Here is a 21,071-nt window from a genome sequence, read left to right as displayed (position 1 = left end):
AAATGCTTAAAATATCACCCGTTCTGACTTAATCTATTGTAGAGTCATCATGCCAGGTTTATATTAGAGAAAGCAAGGCACTCAGACTAGGAAAATTTATCGAAATAAACCTGACTTTGTTTTATAAATACTTTGGCCCCCAAAATCCCTTTATTGTTTTCCCAGCTTCTTCATAGTCACATTGACTCTTTTAACAATTCGTTGTTGCCCAAGAACTAGAATTTCCAATAACATCTTTGGGCGGGGAAGAAAAGAGGACAGTTTGTACTAGATATGCCACTCTAATTTTTCACAGTGAAAATGAGTGCAGCTAATACTGACCAAGTGCAGAGAGCTTCATAACTGCCAAAACCGCTGTCCCTTCTCCACGCAGTATCTGTGGAGAGGCGGTGGCTGTGTTTTCACAGAAGCAACTGTTTGCCTTTGATACACAACTCATCGAAGACATTTTAATCACCTACTTGGTCTTATTCTTAGATAGAGGTGGAGAGCTTGATCCTGAGAGTTTGGGTTTTTAATCTAGTCACTTGACAATAAATTGAGGAAAACCGGAGAAAGCAAGAAAACAGCTCTGAAGGTCAGGGATTGTCTCTCCGGGAATGGACAAGGACCTGACTATTGTGCAGAACAGGTGCTAATTCTCACTGTAGTACTTGTGGGGAATTTGAAAAGAAGTCTGAGTTCTGTCCCGCAGACAGGGGCTTTGAAGAAGGTGGGTGATAATGGCCCTTTACAAATGACAGGAATCATGCTTTCTCCCTTGCAGTCTCACTGAAATGAATTTTCAGCTGAAAGCCCCATCAGATTCTTTTTTCTCATTAGTGTCAAAACCTTTGCAAACATGTCTACCTGGCAGCACAGACCCAGGGACCTTTGCCTTCAGAATTTTCTGAAGCTGATGCTTTCACCCCTCTCAAACTAAATGTCTCAAACTAAATGTCTGCTTTACTCACTGTCCCCCAACGCGTAAGATTTCATCATATTACAGTCAACAATAACTGCTGGCACTGTTTTTAAAATGTCCCACAGAAACAGCCAGGTTGCCCAGCAGTTTGACCCACAACAGAAACATACCCAAAAGTAAACTTATTGTTTTAAAGCATTTTCCCAAACTGACAAACTCTTTACAATTTTAGATCACTGCATTCATATATATGGTATATTTGCCTGGGGGAAATGAATCTTTTTTCTCAGCATGAACGTTAATAGTGACCTACTTTCACTCTCCTGTTGTACTTGACATTAAAATATTCCTTTCTCTTCCTCTGATTAGTGCTGGCGTGGGCAGAACGGGCACATACATTGTGCTCGACAGTATGTTGCAACAGATTCAACACGAAGGAACCGTCAACATATTTGGCTTCTTAAAACACATTCGTTCACAAAGGAATTATTTGGTGCAAACGGAGGTATGATTTTTAAAAATATATCTTTAGTAATCTAATGTCTGAAGGTGCCACTGATATAAATCTAGGTATGTTGGTCTATGAGAATGACTATAAGGAGGGACTGCTTAGAGGAAGGGTAAAAATGAAAGAAATGCATGTGTTACAGTCTGAAGTCAGTAAAAGCCCATCAGTGAAGCACTAGCAGGACTTTGGTCCTTCAGAAGCTTGGAGAGGTTATCCTTTCTTGCCTCATTTTGGACTCTGCTGGCTGCATGTATCCCTTGATCATTGTAGCATTATTCTAATCATTCATTCTGTCTTCTATTAGCTCTCTTCCTTCTGTGTCTAAATTTCCCCTCCTCTAATGTGAATGCCAGGCACCACTCTATGCCAGCTGACCTGAAAAAAATTCATTATATCTATAGTGCCTCTATTTATACATAAGACTATATTCAGAGGTATTTCGGTGTTGCGTTTCAATTTATCTTTCAGGGAAATGCAATTCAACCTATGATACTAAGTTACAAATGAGTCTGGATAGGCCAGTTAAATTCTGCCCATTTTGTGACAAAATGAGGACTTTCAGATGACACCAGATATGGTAAAGTTTCAGAATCAGTGGAACAGTCAACATCCACCATGCTAGCAAACACCTAAAACAGTTTGGCACATGCAACTAATGGACTCAGTTTCTTCCATTTAAATACATGATCACATTTAAGCCAGGGCAGAGTTGATAGGTCTGTGTGCTGTTCTCCCCTGTTTTCAAGTAAAAATGATTGTAGATCAAAAGCTGTGATACTACCTTAAGAATAATCAGAAATATGTGGCTCATCTGAGACAAAAAAACAAACCAAATTCCATCATTGAGATGACTTTCTGTGAGGCAGGACCCGAGAAGTCTTATTAGTGGAATATAAGAGAATATTTCAGTCCAAACTAGACATGCTTGACCCCAACTATTCCAGTTTGTTCTCTGTTGCTGTGACAAAAACCCTGATCAGAACCAGCTCAGGGAGGAAAGGTTTGATTTTGCATTACAGGTTACAGTCCGCCATCCTGGAAGACAGGACCGGAACTGAAGCAGAGACTGAGGAAGAAGGCTGACTCTTGATTCCCCTGGCTTCCTCAGCTACCTTTCTTATACATCCAAGAGCTACCTGCTCTGGGATGGCATCGCCCACAGTGGAGTGGGCTGGGCCCTCCCACATCTAGGAAAAATCAAGAAAATGCCTCCACAGACACAGGCTAAGGGAGGGATGAAATTCCTTGACTGAGAGTTTCTCTTCCCAGGAATGTCTAGGTTTGTGTTGAAATGACAGCATACCTAACCCGGAAACCACTCTGCTCTTGCACTAGGGCAAGTCCCCCAGAAGCTCTGGAGTCAAGGGAGTGCTCCTCATGGAAACAGTGAGGTTCAAGACTGCAGGGTGGCGGAGGCCTTGACTTTACCCTTGCAAGTCTTCTGTTCTCCTCTCTACCAGGCCAACATGAGACAAACAGAGGAGGAATATGAAGAGGTTGTCTCTGTCTGGGATACCTCCTCTCCATCTCCAGCAGGCTCTCCTGCCAGGCCTCATTAGCTGTCTTTGACAGGGCCTCTCACACCCATTTTTGTTGAAGTCTAACTTTCTGTCAATTCAAATTTCTACTCTTATACCTAGGTATCAGTCAGAGAGTGTCAAGCATTGTTCCTATCACCTCTGTTTTTGCAGGAGCAGTATGTCTTCATTCACGATACACTAGTTGAGGCCATACTCAGCAAAGAAACAGAGGTGCCGGATAGCCACATTCATTCCTATGTTAATACACTCCTCATACCTGGACCAACAGGCAAGACAAAATTAGAGAAACAATTCCAGGTGAGTTTGCATGCTCACATGCCTCTCGGGTGTCACTATAGAACTGAATGTCACTGTAGCTCCTCATTTGACTAGACAAGGCCACATGGAGGAGCTGGGAGTGTTGCTGGAATAATGACTTTGTGTTTGAATCACCCTTGTTCCTTACAATAGGTTACAGGGCCGTGAGGTAGATTTTAATGAGATGCTTAATTCTGAGTAGCAAGGGTAAAAGTTGTTGGAAACTATGGACTAACTTTCATAAATGCAGATGTGACCCAGGGAAAAAGGACACAGCATAACAGAATGAACAGACAGGACTTAGAATACAAACTGGATAAGTGCTCTTTTTGCTTTGAAAAAAACCAGACCACTTCAGCACAAGTGCAGCGGCTCAGGCGGTTCCTGCTACTCTTTGAAACAGCCTGTGTCTCATTTGAAACCCTAGGGCTGGAGTAGGTCACCTACCTACAATAGGTTCCTCAACCCCGGTTTCTCCCAATCACCTGTCTCATGTCAGAAAACCAGTGAGGAAGGGGGGCATGCTTTGTTTGTTCCCATAGTTCCAAAACAATGGCGGTTTGACTTTCAGAAATAACTGCAAAGATTTCAGAAAGTGGGTGTGAGCAGACATGCACCTTACACCACAGAAGGTTCAGAAAAAGACTGGAAATGAGGGCTGTAATTTCCCTGCACACGACCCCATACTATCTTCAATCTTGTACCAGAGAAGGTACAGAGTCAGACTGGGAATGAGGGCTGCAATTTCCCTGCACACAACCCCATTCTCTCCTCAATCTTGTACCAGAGAAGGACCAGGCTCAGATTGGAAATGAGGGCTGCAATTTCCTTGCATACAACCCCATGCTATCTTCAATCTTGTACCAGAGAAGGTATAGGGTCAGACTGGGAATGAGGGCTGCAATTTCCCTGCAATCTACCCCCATGCTATCCTAGAACATCAGGGTTTCAGGAGAAATGGGGCTAATTTCTTTTCTTATATAAATATATATATTTAAATTCGAAACAAGGTTGCTTCACATGTCAGTTCCAGGTCTCTCTCTGTTTCCCTCCCATCCTCCTGTACCCTCCCACCAGCCCCCCTCATATCCCCTCATTTCCCCAGGGAGGGTGAGGCCCTCCATGGGGGTGTCCATAGTCTGTCATTTCATCCAGGGCAGGGCCTAGACCCTCCCCCAAGAGTTCAGGGTGAGAGTGCATCTCTCACTGTTGGATGGAAGTCCAAAGTCCGTGTGTATACTCGGGATGAGTACTGATCTACTGCCTAAGGCTCAATAGATTACCTAGGCCTCCTCACTGACACCCACATTCAGGGGGTCTTGATCAGTCCCATGCTGGATTCACAGGCATAAGTCTGGAATTCAAGAGCTAACCCTTGTCAGGTTAGCTGTTTCTGGGGGTTAAACCAGCCCAGTCTTAATGCCTTTGGTTATCAGTCCTCCCTCTCTGTCACTGGATTTCTTGAGTTCAGCTCAGTGCTTAGCCATGGGAGTCTGCCTCTGCTTCCATCAGCCACTGAATAGAGGTTCTGTTTCCCGGACTCTCTGGCCATGGGATTGTAGGCTGGCACTCCCCAAGTCTATGTCTAAAATCCATATATGAGAGAGTACATGGCATGCTTCTCTTTTTGTGACTGGGTTACCTGGCTCAGGATGGTTTCTTCTACTGCCATCCATTTGCCTGCAAATTTCAGGATTCCATTGTTTTTTTTTTCTCCATTATGTAAATGAACCACATTTTCTCTATCCACTCTTCGGTTGAGGGGCATCTAGGTTGCTTCCAGGTTCTGGCTATTACAAATAATGCTGCTATGAACGTAGTGGAACAGACATCTTTGTTGTAATAATGGGCGTCTTTTGGATATATGCCTAAGAGTGGAGTTGCTGGGTTTTGTGGTAGACTGATTCCCATTTTCCTGAGGAATCTCCATACTGATTTCCAAAATGGCTGTACAAGTTGGCACTCCCACCAGCAGTGGAGGAGTGTTCCCTTTTCTCTACAACCTATCCAGCAGAAACTGTCGTGGTGTTTTTGATTTTAGCCATTTTGACAGGAGTAAGATGGTATCTCAGAGTTGTTTTGAATTGCATTTCCCAGATGGCTAAGGATGTTGAGCACTTTCTCAAGTGCCTCTCAGCCATTTTAGACTCTTCTATTGAAAGTTTTCTATTTAGTCCTGTAGCCCACTTTTTAATTGAATCCTTTGGTGTTTTGGAGACTTGCTTCTTGAGTTCTTTGTAAATTTTGGATGTCAGCCCTCTGTCAGATGTGTGGCTAGTGAATATTTTTCCCATCTTGTGGGCTGCCTTTTTGTCTTGCTGACTGTGTCCTTTGCCTTACAGAAGCTTCTCAGTTTCAGGAGGTCCCATTTATTAATTGTGGATCTCACTGTCTGTGCTACTGGTGTTATGTTCAGGAAGCTGTCTCCTGTACCAATTCATTCAAGGGTACCACCCACTTTCCCTTCTAAGAGGTTCAGTGTGGCTGGATTTATGTTTGTGCATGGTGATAGACATGGATCAATCCACATTCTTCTACATGCCAGCACCAGTTATGCCAGCACCATTTGTTGAAGATGCTTTCTTTTTCCCATTGTATGAAATGGGGCTAATTTCTAAGGAAAGAATATCTGGGGAGAATTGAAAAGACACTGGGAAAGGCTCAGAAGCATTAGCCTGAGGTCTTTTTCTCCTTGCTCTTTGCCTAGCCTACAACACAGTGTTCTAACCATCAGATCCTACCTCCACCTTCTAGAAACTGCCCTTTTGTGCTTCCGGGATGCAAAAGAAAAATTGGGGTGACTGCTGATCCCAGAACTTGTTTTCAGAAAGATGCCATGTCTTTCTCAGCTTAAATCACCTTTGTCAATATAACTCTTATTTAAGTATAATTTGCCCACTACATGGTCACATAAGAGAATTGATATGGCTTAAGTTGAATAATCCAGGATTGAAATAGAAATACAACAACTTAAATATTCAATTCAAAAAAGATATTTGACTTTTTTCTTGTTCCTGTTCGCAATATAAGCATGAAAATGCAGGTGTAAAGCTATAGTGTCTTATTTAACAAAAAAAAAAACAGTATTCATTCAAGTTCACACAAAGAAAATTTTCCTTGAAACAAACTGCATGTCTATTCCATAAATATTACCAGACACCTCTTAGGTGATAGGCTTTAGAATTTAGTGCTGAAACTTGAGCTTGTGGGCTGGGGCAATGGCTCAGGTGGTGAAGTGCTTGCTGTGTGAACATGAGAGCATGTATTCGGAGAACAACTGAGGAAGATACCTGGTATCAACCTCCAGCCTCCACATAAACACACACAAGTAAAATATAAACATGAGTTTTAAAAAAACAGTAAAGGAGGAGCTAGAGAGATGGCTCAACAGTTAGAAGATCTGAGCTGCTCTAGTAAAGGACCGATGTTCAGTTCACAGCACCCACCCTGTGCAGCTCATAAACTGCCTGTGATTCCAACTTTAGGGAATCCAGCATCCTCTTCTTGACTCTTCAGATACCTAAACTCACTTGTACATGTAAGCACTCACACACACACACACACACACACACACACACACACACTCACTCAATTTAAACTAAAATACATCTTTCAAAAAATTAAAAGAGCACACTTAACTCCCACTCTCATGGTGCATGCATCCTAATGAGAGATACAGATAAGAAAACAGATAAACACAAAACTGGGAAGTGCCACTTTAGGGGTGAGCCCTACATGCCACTAAGGGAGAAAAGGATTCTATAGGTACCCAGGTGAAGATGCAACTTAGGGAATAACTGTATGCAAACATAAGAGAACTTGTTTAATTTATAAGTCACTACTTTGGAAAGGAGAAAAGACAGACATAACTGCTCAGACACTTTTAACTTGGAGGGAGTGGTATCATTCTCTGTGACTGAGAATTCAAGAGAGAAGTGCAGGTTTGCAGGATGTGGTGGAGGATAAGATGGTCAGATGACCTCTATTCTACAAAACTTTGAAATACAAGAGTGATATTAGCAAGACTTCCATTATTAATTGAAGTGACTCAGGTACAGAGCTCTATAAATAAAAAGTTTAGTTGGGCTTGTAACTCTGTGGATACATGGTACAAGGAGTCACATCTGGTTGATTGATGGCTTTCTGAAGTCCATAGAGATATCTCAACAACTGAGATTGGTTGCTGCTTTTCCAGAGCACCTAAGTTTGGGTCTTAGCACCCATTTCAAGAGGCTCTCAACCAATATAACTACAGCTCCAAGGAATATAGTATCATTTTATAATCTTTTTTGGGCTCCTGAACACATTTGGTGTGTACACAAAGATACACACACATACATATACACATACACAAATAAAAATATATATTATCTTTTTAAAACTTGGCTCTGAAAGGAATAATGAAGATAGTTACTTGGAAATACAAGCTTAAAGGGTAGGACAGTCTTTTTACTGCTTTTTTATTTTGACTATGTTTTAATGAGAGATGTATGAGCTTCTTTTAAAACTAGGAAGAAGAAAAAATGGAATTGTAAAGATCCTTAGTAAATTCAAAGAGGTAGGACTGAGAATGCAGGTGAAGGAATGCGTTATGAAACAGGAAGACCTCAGAGGTTTGCAGAATGGATGTGCTTGGAAATGATTGGCCAGCATCCCAGGCTGGCAGCTGAGAGAAAACACTAGGAACATGAACAAGTCTGCTGTTGATGCAGGCAGAGTAAAGTATTCACAAACTGAGGAATAACATGCTGGGTGTTATGACTCACACCTGGAATCTCAGCACCCAAGATACTGAGGCATAAGGACTGTCACAAATTCAATATCAGTCCCTGCTACATGTTTTAAAAAATGAAAGGAGAGAATGAAACATGATTAATAATTTAGAAATATTTTCCAAACAAATGAAAGCATACTGTAAGTGGGTGGGGAAAGGTGTAAGGCTCTGCCAGAGTCTTAAAAAAACTTCCAAGCAGAGGTGGAAAAAATCTAGGTGGGAAACCAACACATCTATTTTATAGAACACACAAATATCTCGTACCAAGATAGTGTGTGTATAAAACATTTATAGGGCAGTGTCAACAAAATAGTATTTAACATTTCAGTGACTGAAACCAACAGTATACCTTTTAGCATCCTGATGAAGTAATTTGTAGGATTCATTCCAAAAATTAAATAACTATTTAACACTAGTGAGAGTAAGTAGAGGCAATGGAGGGCACAGGGCTACAAGGGAAGCCATCAGGAAGATTTTCTCAAAGATCAAAGTTCTTGAGATGCAGCCTAAATGCTTCAAGGCTTCACTACAAAAGGGGCTTAACTCAAACCCTGGGGGAAAGAAGTCTGCTATGTTTGCATTATCATTCTTTTGATGAGGCATGTTGGTGTGTTTGGGTATCTTGGTGTGGTGTGTGAAATGATCTCCACATTTCCTTGTGTCCCTTGCTCAGCTTCTGAGTCAGCCAAATATTCTTCAGAGTGACTACTCTACAGCCCTGAAGCCATGCAACAGGGAAAAGAACAGAACGTCCTCCATCATCCCTGGTAAGTAACTCCGAATCTTGGAAAATCAACTCGCTTTTTATTTCCATAACAAAAGACTTGCACGTCTATCAGTAAGTTACGTGTACTAATTATGTCTCTTGTCATATTGTTCTAATTATACACAGTATGCGATTATTTAAAATGACTCAAATCCTTGAAGTCTTATCAACAATGCAAAACTTGAGTTTAACAATTAGTTTAACCATCAAAGGCATTCATTGAGAACTGCAACAGTACTTTGCTTTTGGGAGTTAATGGGGGTGGACATGGTTCATTGCAGTGAGCATGTCTGTTTACTTGAAATGTTCTGTGTTCCAGTGGAAAGATCAAGGGTGGGCATTTCTTCCCTGAGTGGAGAAGGCACAGACTACATCAATGCTTCCTACATCATGGTAAGTCCAGGAGACATCAAGGGAGAGGCTATCACCAGCCTGTGTTAGCAGAATTAACAGAAAAGAGGGCTCCCTGATGCAGCAACAGCACCTGTAGGACATCAGCCCCATATAATAACTATAACACACAGTTATTAGTGACCAGAGGAATACCAGCATACCTTGATGTTTTCATGTGTGCTGGGACTGAAGAAATCTTCATCAAAGTTAATAACAAAGCATAGGGTCTCAAATTTACTATTCAGAGCTTACAAGCAACTATAAATCATGTGTTTTCATTCATCTGCACAAATCTGGGGCAGAGGCAGGAACAAAGTTCAAATTCACTAGCATTATCACCCCGGGTTTTCAACACAGCTCTTCCCTGGGTTCACTTAACTATTGGATTTCTAACAACCCTCTACAATTAGGTTGTCTGCTGAATAGATGAATGCTTTGAATTATACCATCTCAGGATGGTCAATCACACAGCTAGGTTTCAAATGAGAGAGTCCTAATCTTAATTCCCGAACTGTTGTTCTAGTTAGCCAGCAAAGAAGTGACCAGAGACTATGCATGTGAGAAACAAGGAGACGAGCAGTTACACTTTCTAACACATCGTATTTCAAATGAGTTCTTGGGAGTAGTGAAAGACCACACTGCAAGAGAAGGGTCTTTTAGTTCATCAAAGAGCATGGGAATTATTTGATTACTTTCCAGGAGCCTTACTGATCCCTCTCATAGTCCTGACAGCGAGGGGGTCAGGACACGGAAAGCAACCTGAGGTGAAGAGGTGAGATCTCATATTCTAAAGCCAGGACCTTGTAGACAATGAGGATTATAAACTATGTCATGGATTTCTACTCTGCCTAGTGCAACAGAGATGTGCACAAGCTGTTTTAGTACTTCTAGAGGTCACAACACTTGTCCACAACAATTAATTTCATTCCAGTTTAATCACCTTTAAAATAAGGATTACAGTTTTTATCTCATAGACCTCTTAATAGGAAGAAAACTGTACCTGGCATATAGACACTGCCCAACAAATACAGTATAATTTCAACACTTGATCTACAATTAAATACACCACTTTAACATAAAACATGTTTCTCTGTCTAGTCATACGCTAGGGCTTTTTTATCTTGACTTTGGTTTTGTAGGGTTATTACCAGAGCAATGAATTCATCATCACCCAGCATCCCCTACTGCACACCATTAAGGACTTCTGGAGAATGATATGGGATCATAATGCCCAGCTGGTGGTTATGATTCCAGATGGTCAAAACATGGTAGGTCACTTTTGCTTTGTTTCTTATAAGGAAAATATAATATTGCAATAGCCGGAAGCCTGTCATAAGCACAAGAAAAGTGATCTTATTTCCACCTAATAGACTAAGGTCACTGGACTGGATTGGTAACACAGTTCCATTGGATCAAAGTAATGACTGAGAGATCAAAATGAATTAGGTTAAAGTTGCTAAAGATGCATTTGTGACACTGCGTAAGCACACCAGGATTGCAACCACAAATGACATGAGTCTATGCTATGCTATTCTATTTGCATATTTAAGATAAAATGCATAACATTGTGTTGAAAATTCCATCTAAGTCTCTCATTTTTGTTTTGTTATTTTCTTTACAATTTGATGAAAGCATAGTTGAAGAAGTAGTTACATCCTCTTAATAATACCCACCAAGGCTGTTTCATGTAGATTTGGTAGCATGAGTCTTTTTATGAAGAAGACAGAGATTTAGGAAAAGTTTAAATTTATTCGTTGACAATTCATGCATGTAAACAATGATATAGGATAACATCCACCCTGAACTTCTTCTGGATTTTCCCAGCACACACCTCTCCCAACTTGATGTGTTTTGCTTTGTCTTTAAGAACTCACTACAATTATTGTTGACCATGTAAGCATGGGTATGTTCACTATCCCCTGGAACATGGGCACCCTACAAGTGCCATAGCCCCAAAGTGGAATGAATCTTACGGCCCACGCCCTGTTTACCTGCCAATTGCTCCTTAGTTAGACTGGTGCCCCATGAGCTCCTCTCCTGTCCATGCTGGAAATCTTTACTTTTTAAAAAATGTAAGCTTGCAAAGGAAGGAGCTCTTCAGAACTAGAATATCAGTCACACATCCACTCTCCTATGTTTGTATAACCTAAAGAGCTAGTTAGCATTAATATTTGACTTGGACTTAGCATATATACTTAACCCTCATACTCAGTTCGTGTATCGAAAGTCACAGAGATTCCAAGCGATGCTAGAAATTGATGAGCTCTTGCTTTACCAGTCATACTCAGTTGTTAATTATAGAAGCAACAGGCTTACTAATCCTGCTGATGAGCCAAGAGCACAAAATGCCATGGCAATTGTTTTGGTTGTGTGATGTTGTATTCTACAGATAAATCCAATCTGGATTAAGATATCAAGAACAGTTTAATGGTAATTTTTTCATTCAAAGAAAAAATTGATTTGAAATGTTTACGTCAACCAATTCATTTTATTTCACAATCAGGCCATTGAGCTAGCTTATGAAAATCTATACCCTTCCTTGGTCTCTTTCAGGCAGAAGATGAATTTGTTTACTGGCCAAATAAAGATGAGCCCATAAACTGTGAAAGCTTCAAAGTCACTCTTATGTCTGAAGAACACAAATGTCTATCAAATGAGGAAGAGCTGATAGTTCAAGACTTCATCTTAGAAGCAACACAGGTATGGAAACAGTTTAAAGGATGAATGTCTATCCTGCTCATGTGTGAGGTATGTGCTAACCTGGGAATCTTTCATGGAAATGGAAAGGATTCTTACTTCTTATAAACTGAGACAATCCCAGAACTAACCAATATTCCTTTAATTATAGTTTTTACTTCCAAAATCTTAATGAATCATCAAAGTATTGATCTTTGCCAAACTACACAATTCTTAACTTTTGTTTACCCTGAAAAGCAAAAGTTTCCCTTTTACTCCAAATTTGTTGATGACAGAACTTAGGTTGACTTTAAAAAAAAACGTGATTCCAATTCTTTTTCCTTTGAGATTTATTTTTATTTTCTATAGATGGGTGTTTTATCTGTTTATGTCTGTCACCACATGCTTGCAGTGCCCATGGATGCCAAGAGAGGGCATCAGATCCTCCAGAGTGGGAGCTGCAGATGGTTGTGAGCCATCATGTGGGTGCTAGGAACTGTCCTCTGGAAGAGCTGCTAGAGCTCTTAACTGCTGACCCATCTTTCCATGCTGCATGCCTGTAATCCCAACACTGGGGAGGCAGAGACAGGAAGATATAAAGGGTTTGCAGGCCAATCAATCTAGTCCAAATCAGTAAGCTTCAGATGAAAGATCCTGTCTCCAAGAATAAGGCAGAGAAATTTTATAGACACTTAACATCAACCCTTTACCTCCATGTGCACCCACACACATGTGAACACATGCACATCCCCACACAAAAAGGACTAAAAGGGAAATAGTGACTTTTTTATCCTGGTGAATAGATCTATTCTTGATTAATGTCCCACTGCAATGCTTTTCTTCTTCCGCAATGAGCAATGTGCCGCAAATATAGCATGCACTGTTTTTTATCATCTAGCTTCAGTTTCTAATTTCTCCCAGGTATTCCACTCATGATGAACTGTCACTAGCCAGCATTACTCTATTAAAAACACTGACTTCTTTTTTCTTCTTGTAGGATGATTATGTGCTGGAAGTAAGGCATTTTCAGTGCCCTAAATGGCCAAACCCTGATAGTCCCATTAGTAAAACATTTGAACTTATAAGTATTATCAAAGAAGAAGCTGCTAACAGGGATGGGCCCATGATTGTTCATGATGAGTAAGTTTCACAGTCTCGATCATTGTATACCTGTGGATATCTGTGTGCTTCTGTTGTCCTCAGACCAGTCTGATGCTTTATGTCTGTGTGCTGACTCAGCCAGTGTGGAGTTCGTTCTGCTTATCATTAACAGTGACACAGAACCTTTCCCCTCTTTTGTTACTCCTGGTATATGAACACAGAATCTGCTCCTATACTTTATATAAGAGCATTTGTTTAGATAAGACACTGTTTCAGCACTGGGATCTTGTAGAAACTACACCCAGAATATGTGGCGGCTATTTACATCTTGAAAAAGGAGTAAAAATGACTACAGTTCGATGATTTTTGTTGTTTTTGTTCCTGTTTTGTCTGAATATTTCTGTTTCTGAAACAACAAAAAAAGTTAGAATTGTGTTATATACCGATTCTACAAGGTATATAATTTACATATTATAACTTCAGTCAAGCATGTTCTGCCTGCTGCTTTCATAGAATAAAAATAATAAGGCATATGGAAACAGTAAACCTTCTCAACCTTCTCTAAAGGATATTGTTTTACACTGGGCATTGTCTTCAATAAAAAGACACTGCTCAATAAGAAGAAGGAAATGCATGCCATCTCAGACCATGCTCTGAGTTACAAATGTATTTGCTGCATCTGAATGTAGTCTTTGCCCTTTCTCTTTTACTGCAAGGCATGGAGGAGTAACGGCAGGAACTTTCTGTGCTCTGACAACACTTATGCACCAACTAGAAAAAGAAAATTCCATGGATGTTTATCAAGTAGCCAAGATGATCAATTTAATGAGGCCGGGAGTCTTCACTGACATTGTAAGTGATGAACCTCATCTTTCACTGTTGAAATATCACTTCCTAGATGGTACTAAAGTCATTTATATCTTATATAAGGGAGGTCGCAATAGTTGGTAGCATTCAAGCTGCATTACAAGTCTTCACCTTACAGAAGACGGGCAGATTTAAAAAGAAAAAACTAAGTCACTCTGTGCCTTTTTACAGGATTCATTGTGAGTCTTAATACATTTAGTGGAATTACCAACAAATTGATTTGTTCAGGAAACTGGAATTATATCTGTGGGGTTCATGTAAGGGCTTCATAGAACAACCGGAGATTTATCTCAAACACTTAAATGTTAGAAATATTAGCTCCTTTCTCTAGTCAAATCCAGTTTCAGAAGTTAATAAATAACTAGTTCTTGAGTGCTTTTAAAAGAAGAGACATGTTCAGTCAAGAAAGAGGCATAGCACTTCTTGTTCCATTATTTGGCTTAGAAATATCCTGAAAGTTACTATTGTGGCAAAATAAGAAGCTTGGTGCGGGTCTCAGGTGAATTTCGAAGTCCTGGTGTCTCTGTGAGCTTCTTAGCTGATTACAGACAAGGGCCTCATAGAAAGATCACCAGGGAGCATGAAACCCCTTTTCTCAAGGTAGACCATCAAGCCAGGCAGAATGAGAGTGTGAAGAACATTGGTGACAGTGTCTGCTGAAGGTGATATCGCAGTCACTGCTGCTCCCTTTCTGTAGGTACACAGAAACATTTGTTTACACAGTAAATAAAGGGAAAAAAGACAGTTTTGAAGGTTGGAGGTATATCTCACTTGGTAAAATGGTTCCCTCACATGCCCAAGGAACTAGTTCTGATTCCCGCCTCCACATAAGCTGGATGAATAAAACATATCTGTAGTCTTATCACTTAGGATGTAGGGACAAGAGGATCAGGTCCTCCTCCACTACGTAGTGAGTTCAACACCAGTCTCAGATATATGAGACTAAGAAAAAAAGAGGAGGAAAAAGGAAAGAAAGATGTTGCTTTTGAAGAGACTGTAGGCGCTGAGCACCAACAGAGTTCTCTTGCATCATCTTCCCGACTCCAGGAAACAAAGGAACAAGAACCAAGTACTTATTACTGTCCAATGGGCTTCTTCTCTAAATGACTATTCGCTCATTGCAAAGCAATTTCAGCTTAACAAATTCGATAAAACCAAATGTACATTGTGCACTTGGTTGAGCCCAAGCCCTTAATATACCCCTGTGCCCTTCCATGAACAATGCCAAAATGTGTCTGAAATCATTCCTACTTTGTGCGAATTCATGTCTCTGCTGAGCTTCTTGTCTATTTCTGTGTTTTCTAGGAACAGTATCAGTTTCTCTACAAAGTGGTCCTCAGCCTTGTCAGCACAAGGCAGGAAGAGAACCCATCTGCCTCCCTAGAGAGCAATGGTGCAGCTTTGCCTGATGGAAATAGAGCTGAAAGCCTGGAATCTTTAGTTTAACGCCGAAAGGATGAAGGACAATGCAATCTAAGCATTGTTCTCTTTCTAAAATTAGAAAAATGAGTCAGTTCTGTTGTCTGTTTACTTCCCATGACATGACAATAACTTGTTCTGCTGCCAAATTGACACCATTAACAACGTGTGCCTTTTCGAAAGACTTCTTGTAATTCACTTATTATGTTTGAACTAAAATGATTGAATTTTACAGGATTTCTAAGAATTTAATTGTGGTATTTTTTCCATATTGATTTTAGTGGAAAAATTCAATTTATCGATAATAGGAATCACCCTCCTTGGAACCTGTTTGTTTTTAAGTGTCAAATTTTTAGCTGTATTTGTAGCAATCATCATTGTTTGCTAGAAATGTAACTTTTGATATAGTAGATTGCTAAGTAATTCACTTTGTCTCTGATGATATTCAACATTTTACAATTGCAGTATTCACCTGAAATAGGAGTGATCTAGTAACTTATGTAAATACTGCTCTGGTGTCTCCATGGACCAAATTTATATTTATAATTGTAGATTTTTATATTTTACTACTGTGTGAGTTTTCTAGTGGTGTACTTGAGTTTAATGATGTAGTTTATTCTCTGGTCTTACTCACTCGACATGTCTTCTAAAACTATGCTGTGTTAGCCAAGGAACTAACCCTGTTTCTGCATGTTATTTTAACTCTTGTGGAAAGTAGAAAACCACTTGTTTTAAAAGACGTTTTTATGAGAATAACACCTTACCAAACATTCCTTAAATGGTTTTTATCTAAAAAGTTGCAAAAAATAAATATATTGCCATTAACCTGTGTTCAGTTTCGGAATGTTGTGCTGACCTTTGTGTGCCTGAAGATTATGAATATGGGTCCCACTGAGAAAAAGTGAAAAGCCCAAAGAAATGGAGCAGAGTATCAACCTGTGGTTCCTGAGGTAGTTTGAAGGTAATTGGCCCCCATACTCTCATAATGAGTGGCACTGTTAGGATATGTGGCTTTGTTGGAGTGGGTATGGCCTTGTTGGAGGAAGTGTCATTGTGAGGGTGGGCTTTGACATTTCCTATGCTCAGGATACCACCTAGCCGGCCAGTCAACTTCCTGATGCCTTCTGGTCAAGATGAAACCAGCACCATATCTGCCTGCATGCCACCATGTTCCCCTCCATGATGATAATGAACTGAACCTCTGAACTGTAAGCTGTCACCACAATTAAATATTTAACTTATAACAATTGCCGTGGTCATGGTGTCTTGTCACAGCAATAAATTCCCTAAGTAAGACAGTTCCCAAATTCTGTTCCCTGTGGTACTTGGAGAATCTCACAAGATTTTAAGACTTTGAGTTCAACACAGCTGTGGGTGCTGGCACTACAAAATGTATTGTTAAGCCGTTGGGACCCACTTGCTGAATAAGCAGAACTGTTGTGAATTTCTTTTGCCTTATGGGATTGCCATGCCCGGAATATGCATGACTCCCCAAATCCCATGTGTTGATATTTCTACCCCTAGGCTGGCTGATGAGAGAAAAGGGTCGCCATGGTGGGGAAAGCACTGGAAGAGGAAGAGGAGGCTTCTGGGCATATCATAGCTTTAGGCAGGAAGCAGAGAAAGAACAGGAAGTGGGTTCTGTGCCCCATGACTCACTTCCGCCAGGAATGCTCTACCTGCTAAAGGTTCTGTAACTTTCCAGAACAACACTACAGTGTTTACATTCAAACCACAACAATGTCCTTAAATAGAAGAGACCTTAGAGAGATCCCTGAACTATTCTTATGGTGAGAAGACCACAACTGAATATATATATTAAGCAAGCCCTTGCCAGGCCTTGAATCTGCCAGCATCTTGGCCTTGGGCTTTGTGACTTCTAGAACTGTGAAGAGGAAAACTGTGTAATATATAGACACCCAGAGCATGATGGTTTATTTTATTAGCTCAAGCTGGCTGTGAAGAATTATCAGAAAGCTTCCAAGACAGAAAGAGCACCACATGCCAGGAAATGATGGAGCTTTTGGTTCAGAGCCAAGCTGGAAGTCAGAAGCCACTGGATCCACTACAGACTCCAGTCTAAGCAAAGGTCAACACAGACAAGAAGGTGGAAACCAGAAAGACGGTCACATATCTCAGAGTGGAAAAAGGAGAGAGATTCTATGTTACCTTTAGGATCTAAGAGCTGTGTGGAACTGGGAAGCAGGGAAACAGAATCATACATAAGCCAATGACACTTGTAGTAGTCCCTGCCTCGGCCAAAAGTGTTTGGAGTAGCCAGCGGTGGTGGCACATGCCTTTAATCCCAGCACTCAGGAGGCAGAGGCAGGCGGATCTCTGTGAGTTTGAGGCTGGACCGACAGGCTCGAAAACAATACAGAGAAACCCTGTCTCGTAAAAACAAAAAAAATGTGTTTGGAGTACTAATAAAGAAGACACTGGCCTGGGTGATGATGGCACATAACCTTTAACCCCAGCGTTTGGGAGGCAGAGGCATGTGGAGCTCTGTGAGTTTGAGGCCAGCCTGGTCTACAAGTTCCAAGGCAACCAGGGTACACAGAAAAATCCTGTCTTGAAAAACCTAGAGAGAGAGGGGGACACTGGCCCCTCAAGATCAGGACCTAAAGCAGAAAGTTAGAGAAGTGCTATTTAAGCCATTTTCCCAATTTGTGGTTTCTAGAAAACCAGTAACGTCTATTAGTCCATTCTCATTTACTATAATCTGAATACTTTATAAAGAAAAGATGATGGTCTCTCAGTTGAAGACTCTGAAAGTGCGAAGATTCAATGGCTCCTTCAATTCAGCCTCTGACTAGAGTGTTCATGGACAGACAGACAGACAGACACACACACACATACACACACACTATGTATATATATAGAGAGAATTATAAATATAGTTATATATAATAGCTATATATACCGTGGGCAACATGTAGAGATTGCATATGACAGGGAGAGAGAGCATGGAGCAGTACCAAGCAAGGGAGGAGAGAGGTCACATTGACTCTAATGGCAATTCCTTCTCTGAAACTCCCACTTGAGAGGGCAGCACCAGCAGGAAGTCACCTTTTAAAGAGTCCACTACCCTCACATCACAAAAATGGAGATGAGTCTGTAATACACGAAGCTTGGGGGGACATTCAGCTACACCCAGACCACAGCACCTGCATGCTTGCTAGAAAAGCACAACCTAATGCCTACCCACAGCCTACTGTGTTAGAAACTTGGAGCAGGCTTCCACCCCCTGACATGCTGAAGCTGGACAGGACTCCTTAGTAGCCCAGGGAGCCTTCAGTTCCTTACTGCAATGTTGGGACAGCTGCACCAAGTCCTTAAAATCGAGGTACAAATTATAAACCTCCCCATCCTTGTTCATTGTTACATCTTTCCATTTAAAGTGATAGTCACGAAATAGCCAAAAGGAAAAACTTCAGCAAATGCAGGTAAACACTTCTTTACAGGATTTCAGAAACAGATTGAGGTTAGTTTTGTGTTCCTTGGTTGCTTTCCCAACACTGTCCTAATCTTGCTTCTTCCATCATTATTTCATCTGTTTTCTTATCTTTTGTTACATTAACAAAGTGTTAGAGATGATACAAAATCTTTTCCCCATTACCCTCCCTGGAGAGTCAAGTGGGGATTTAATGGGGGTTTGGCTAGGGTCAGAGGAGGAGGGGAGGCAGAGGGAGCTCGGATTGACATGTGAAGCAAGATTGTTTCCAACTTAAATAAATTAAAAAAAATTAAGAAAAAATCTTTTCCCTACTTCAAGATGATTCAGTGGTGATGTTCATTACAGAATCATGTCCAAGAGAAAAACGATCCTATTAACAATAATTAACACACATGACAATTAAGCAGATTACAAAGATTTTTAACACATACATCTTGAACAAATGCTCCTGAAAGCTATGGCAAGCTCTCATCTCTGGGACATTGACTCTTACAATAACAGTACATTGGAAGACAAGTCACAGATAATGAAGCTGGATTGAGTAGGTCAGGTGAGCCTCTGGCAATCATCTCCATTCATTACTGAAATTTTACTGTTTCATTACATCTGTAGCTGTTGTGCACAGAGTTTAATGGGATAGTATCTTATTACACAGCTATGACTTCCTTGTGATTACCTATTCTTTTGATATTGCTACCTGTATTTTATTACACATTCTTTATTAACCTATCATTGTCAGGTTTGCATAATATTACACATGGAATACCAATATGCTGTATGTACAATATCCTGCTACATTACAAATCTCCCTCCACAGTAAGATGTTGATATATTATAGTAGGTTGCTTAAAATAGTAAGGAAAATAAATGGAAAACACTATATCTGTGTTAAGAATCTAGACACCATTGGCCTTCAATTATAATTCACAAGTGTTTTTTTCCATCTTACGTAATTGTCTTTAAAATGAAAACAAGATTTAAAGAAGTAACAAAAACATAGCTGGAAATAGAAATGTATCATGACATCCATAATAAGAAATACTAACTAGTCTGTCACCAGTGGTAGTTACTAAACAGTTCTCAACACACAAACTGAAATTCCTCTCTCTACAATTTTAAACATGCCACTCACCACAGTTCTCTGCTTCCTTTTATCTTATTGCAGTCCCACATATGTTGAAATAATTCTGAATTATCCACAAAGAGATGGACTGATGCAAAGAATTTACATCTTTCTTGCTAACTTATTTAATGACTTTGTATTTAAAAAATTACCAGCATCGAGGTTCTTAAAACTATGGTGCTATTATTAACCCTTATTATGTAATTGCTTTTAAACAACGAAGAAAGTTGAAATTATTCCTTTGCAGGTTTGCTCTTTTCTTTAACGTGCGCACGTGTGTGTGTGTGTGTGTGTGTGTGTGTGTGTTGTTTGTCTTTAGACAATGTTAAATGAGAAGTCTTCCCCAGTTTCCCTATGTGGTATTCCAGTTTGAAGCCCAAGGGAACACATAAAAAGACTCAGGAAATTATCTAGAAAACAAACACAAATAAAATTGAAGCTAAGAAGAAAGGCTGAGCCCTAGGGTTCTCAGTGCTGTTCACAGACTCCGCCTCAACGTCACTGTTCTTAGGGCACCAATCTGTGGCAGACTGTTTGTTTTTTAAAGCCCAGCTTTGGTCCCATGTGTCTTGACACTCATGCGATTTATCAGTGGAACAGATGACCCCTGTCATCTGGACACGCTATGTCTACCGAAGTTGAGTAACAAAATGCTTACATCTGATTCTCCTGGAATGCTGGTGTTGAAACAATGCCACCAGGTCATGACACAAAGCCACACAGTGGTGGAAAGAATCGAAGGTCTTGTCTCCAAGCCCCAACTTCCAACTGATAACCAGATGTAGGCATTGACCATCTCTGAAGTGAGACAATGAAAGAGGTTCTGCTCCACCATCAACACAATTCAAGTGGACAGAAAAATTGTTCATATTGAGCCAGGCCCTCACTGCGTAGTTATGAGCCAGATGAGTGACTGACACTTTAAGCCATTGTACTTGGGGACTGATAATAAACAGAAGTACTTTGTCAACCAGATGATCTTTTTAAAACATTATTTTTTAGTTTTTCTCAGTGACACACGTTGCTGGAATAGCTGTTCTCACTTACACCTTTTTTCTTTATCTCTTCCTGTGTTTTACAACATCTCTTCTGCTTTCTTCCCTGCATGAACTCAACTCCATCTGGTTTCTATCCCTTTTAAGTATTTCTCTTATTTTTTCAAACAATTTACTAACTCAATAAGATGTAATTGTTTTTTTGATTGGGACTGTCCTGTTTCTGCAGGGACTGTTTTTAGCCGATGCC

At 40.3% G+C, this 21,071-nt stretch overlaps 1 protein-coding gene across 4 annotated transcripts in view; it reads left to right on the top strand.

Annotated features, from left to right (window-relative positions):
* The window catches only part of Ptprz1 (protein tyrosine phosphatase receptor type Z1), a 171,343-nt gene extending 155,272 nt beyond the window's left edge, over positions 1-16,071 (top strand). For all 4 annotated transcript variants that reach the window (XM_040728493.1, XM_040728492.1, XM_040728495.1 and 1 more), the window contains 9 exons: positions 1,274-1,409; positions 3,104-3,250; positions 8,698-8,791; positions 9,110-9,183; positions 10,323-10,451; positions 11,737-11,883; positions 12,857-12,999; positions 13,677-13,812; positions 15,133-16,071. In XM_040728493.1, coding sequence (XP_040584427.1) covers positions 1,274-1,409; positions 3,104-3,250; positions 8,698-8,791; positions 9,110-9,183; positions 10,323-10,451; positions 11,737-11,883; positions 12,857-12,999; positions 13,677-13,812; positions 15,133-15,273 — 1,147 coding nt within the window. In that variant the 3' untranslated portion in view covers positions 15,274-16,071. The remainder of the gene's footprint in view (positions 1-1,273; positions 1,410-3,103; positions 3,251-8,697; positions 8,792-9,109; positions 9,184-10,322; positions 10,452-11,736; positions 11,884-12,856; positions 13,000-13,676; positions 13,813-15,132) is intronic.
* The last annotated feature ends 5,000 nt before the right edge of the window (positions 16,072-21,071 follow it).

This window comes from Mesocricetus auratus, unplaced genomic scaffold, assembly GCF_017639785.1.
Source record: "Mesocricetus auratus isolate SY011 unplaced genomic scaffold, BCM_Maur_2.0 Super-Scaffold_100019, whole genome shotgun sequence".
NCBI classification, from domain to species: domain Eukaryota; kingdom Metazoa; phylum Chordata; class Mammalia; order Rodentia; family Cricetidae; genus Mesocricetus; species Mesocricetus auratus.
The sequence above is the reverse complement of the archived record's forward strand: the minus strand, read 5'-3'. Positions and strand labels throughout refer to the sequence as shown.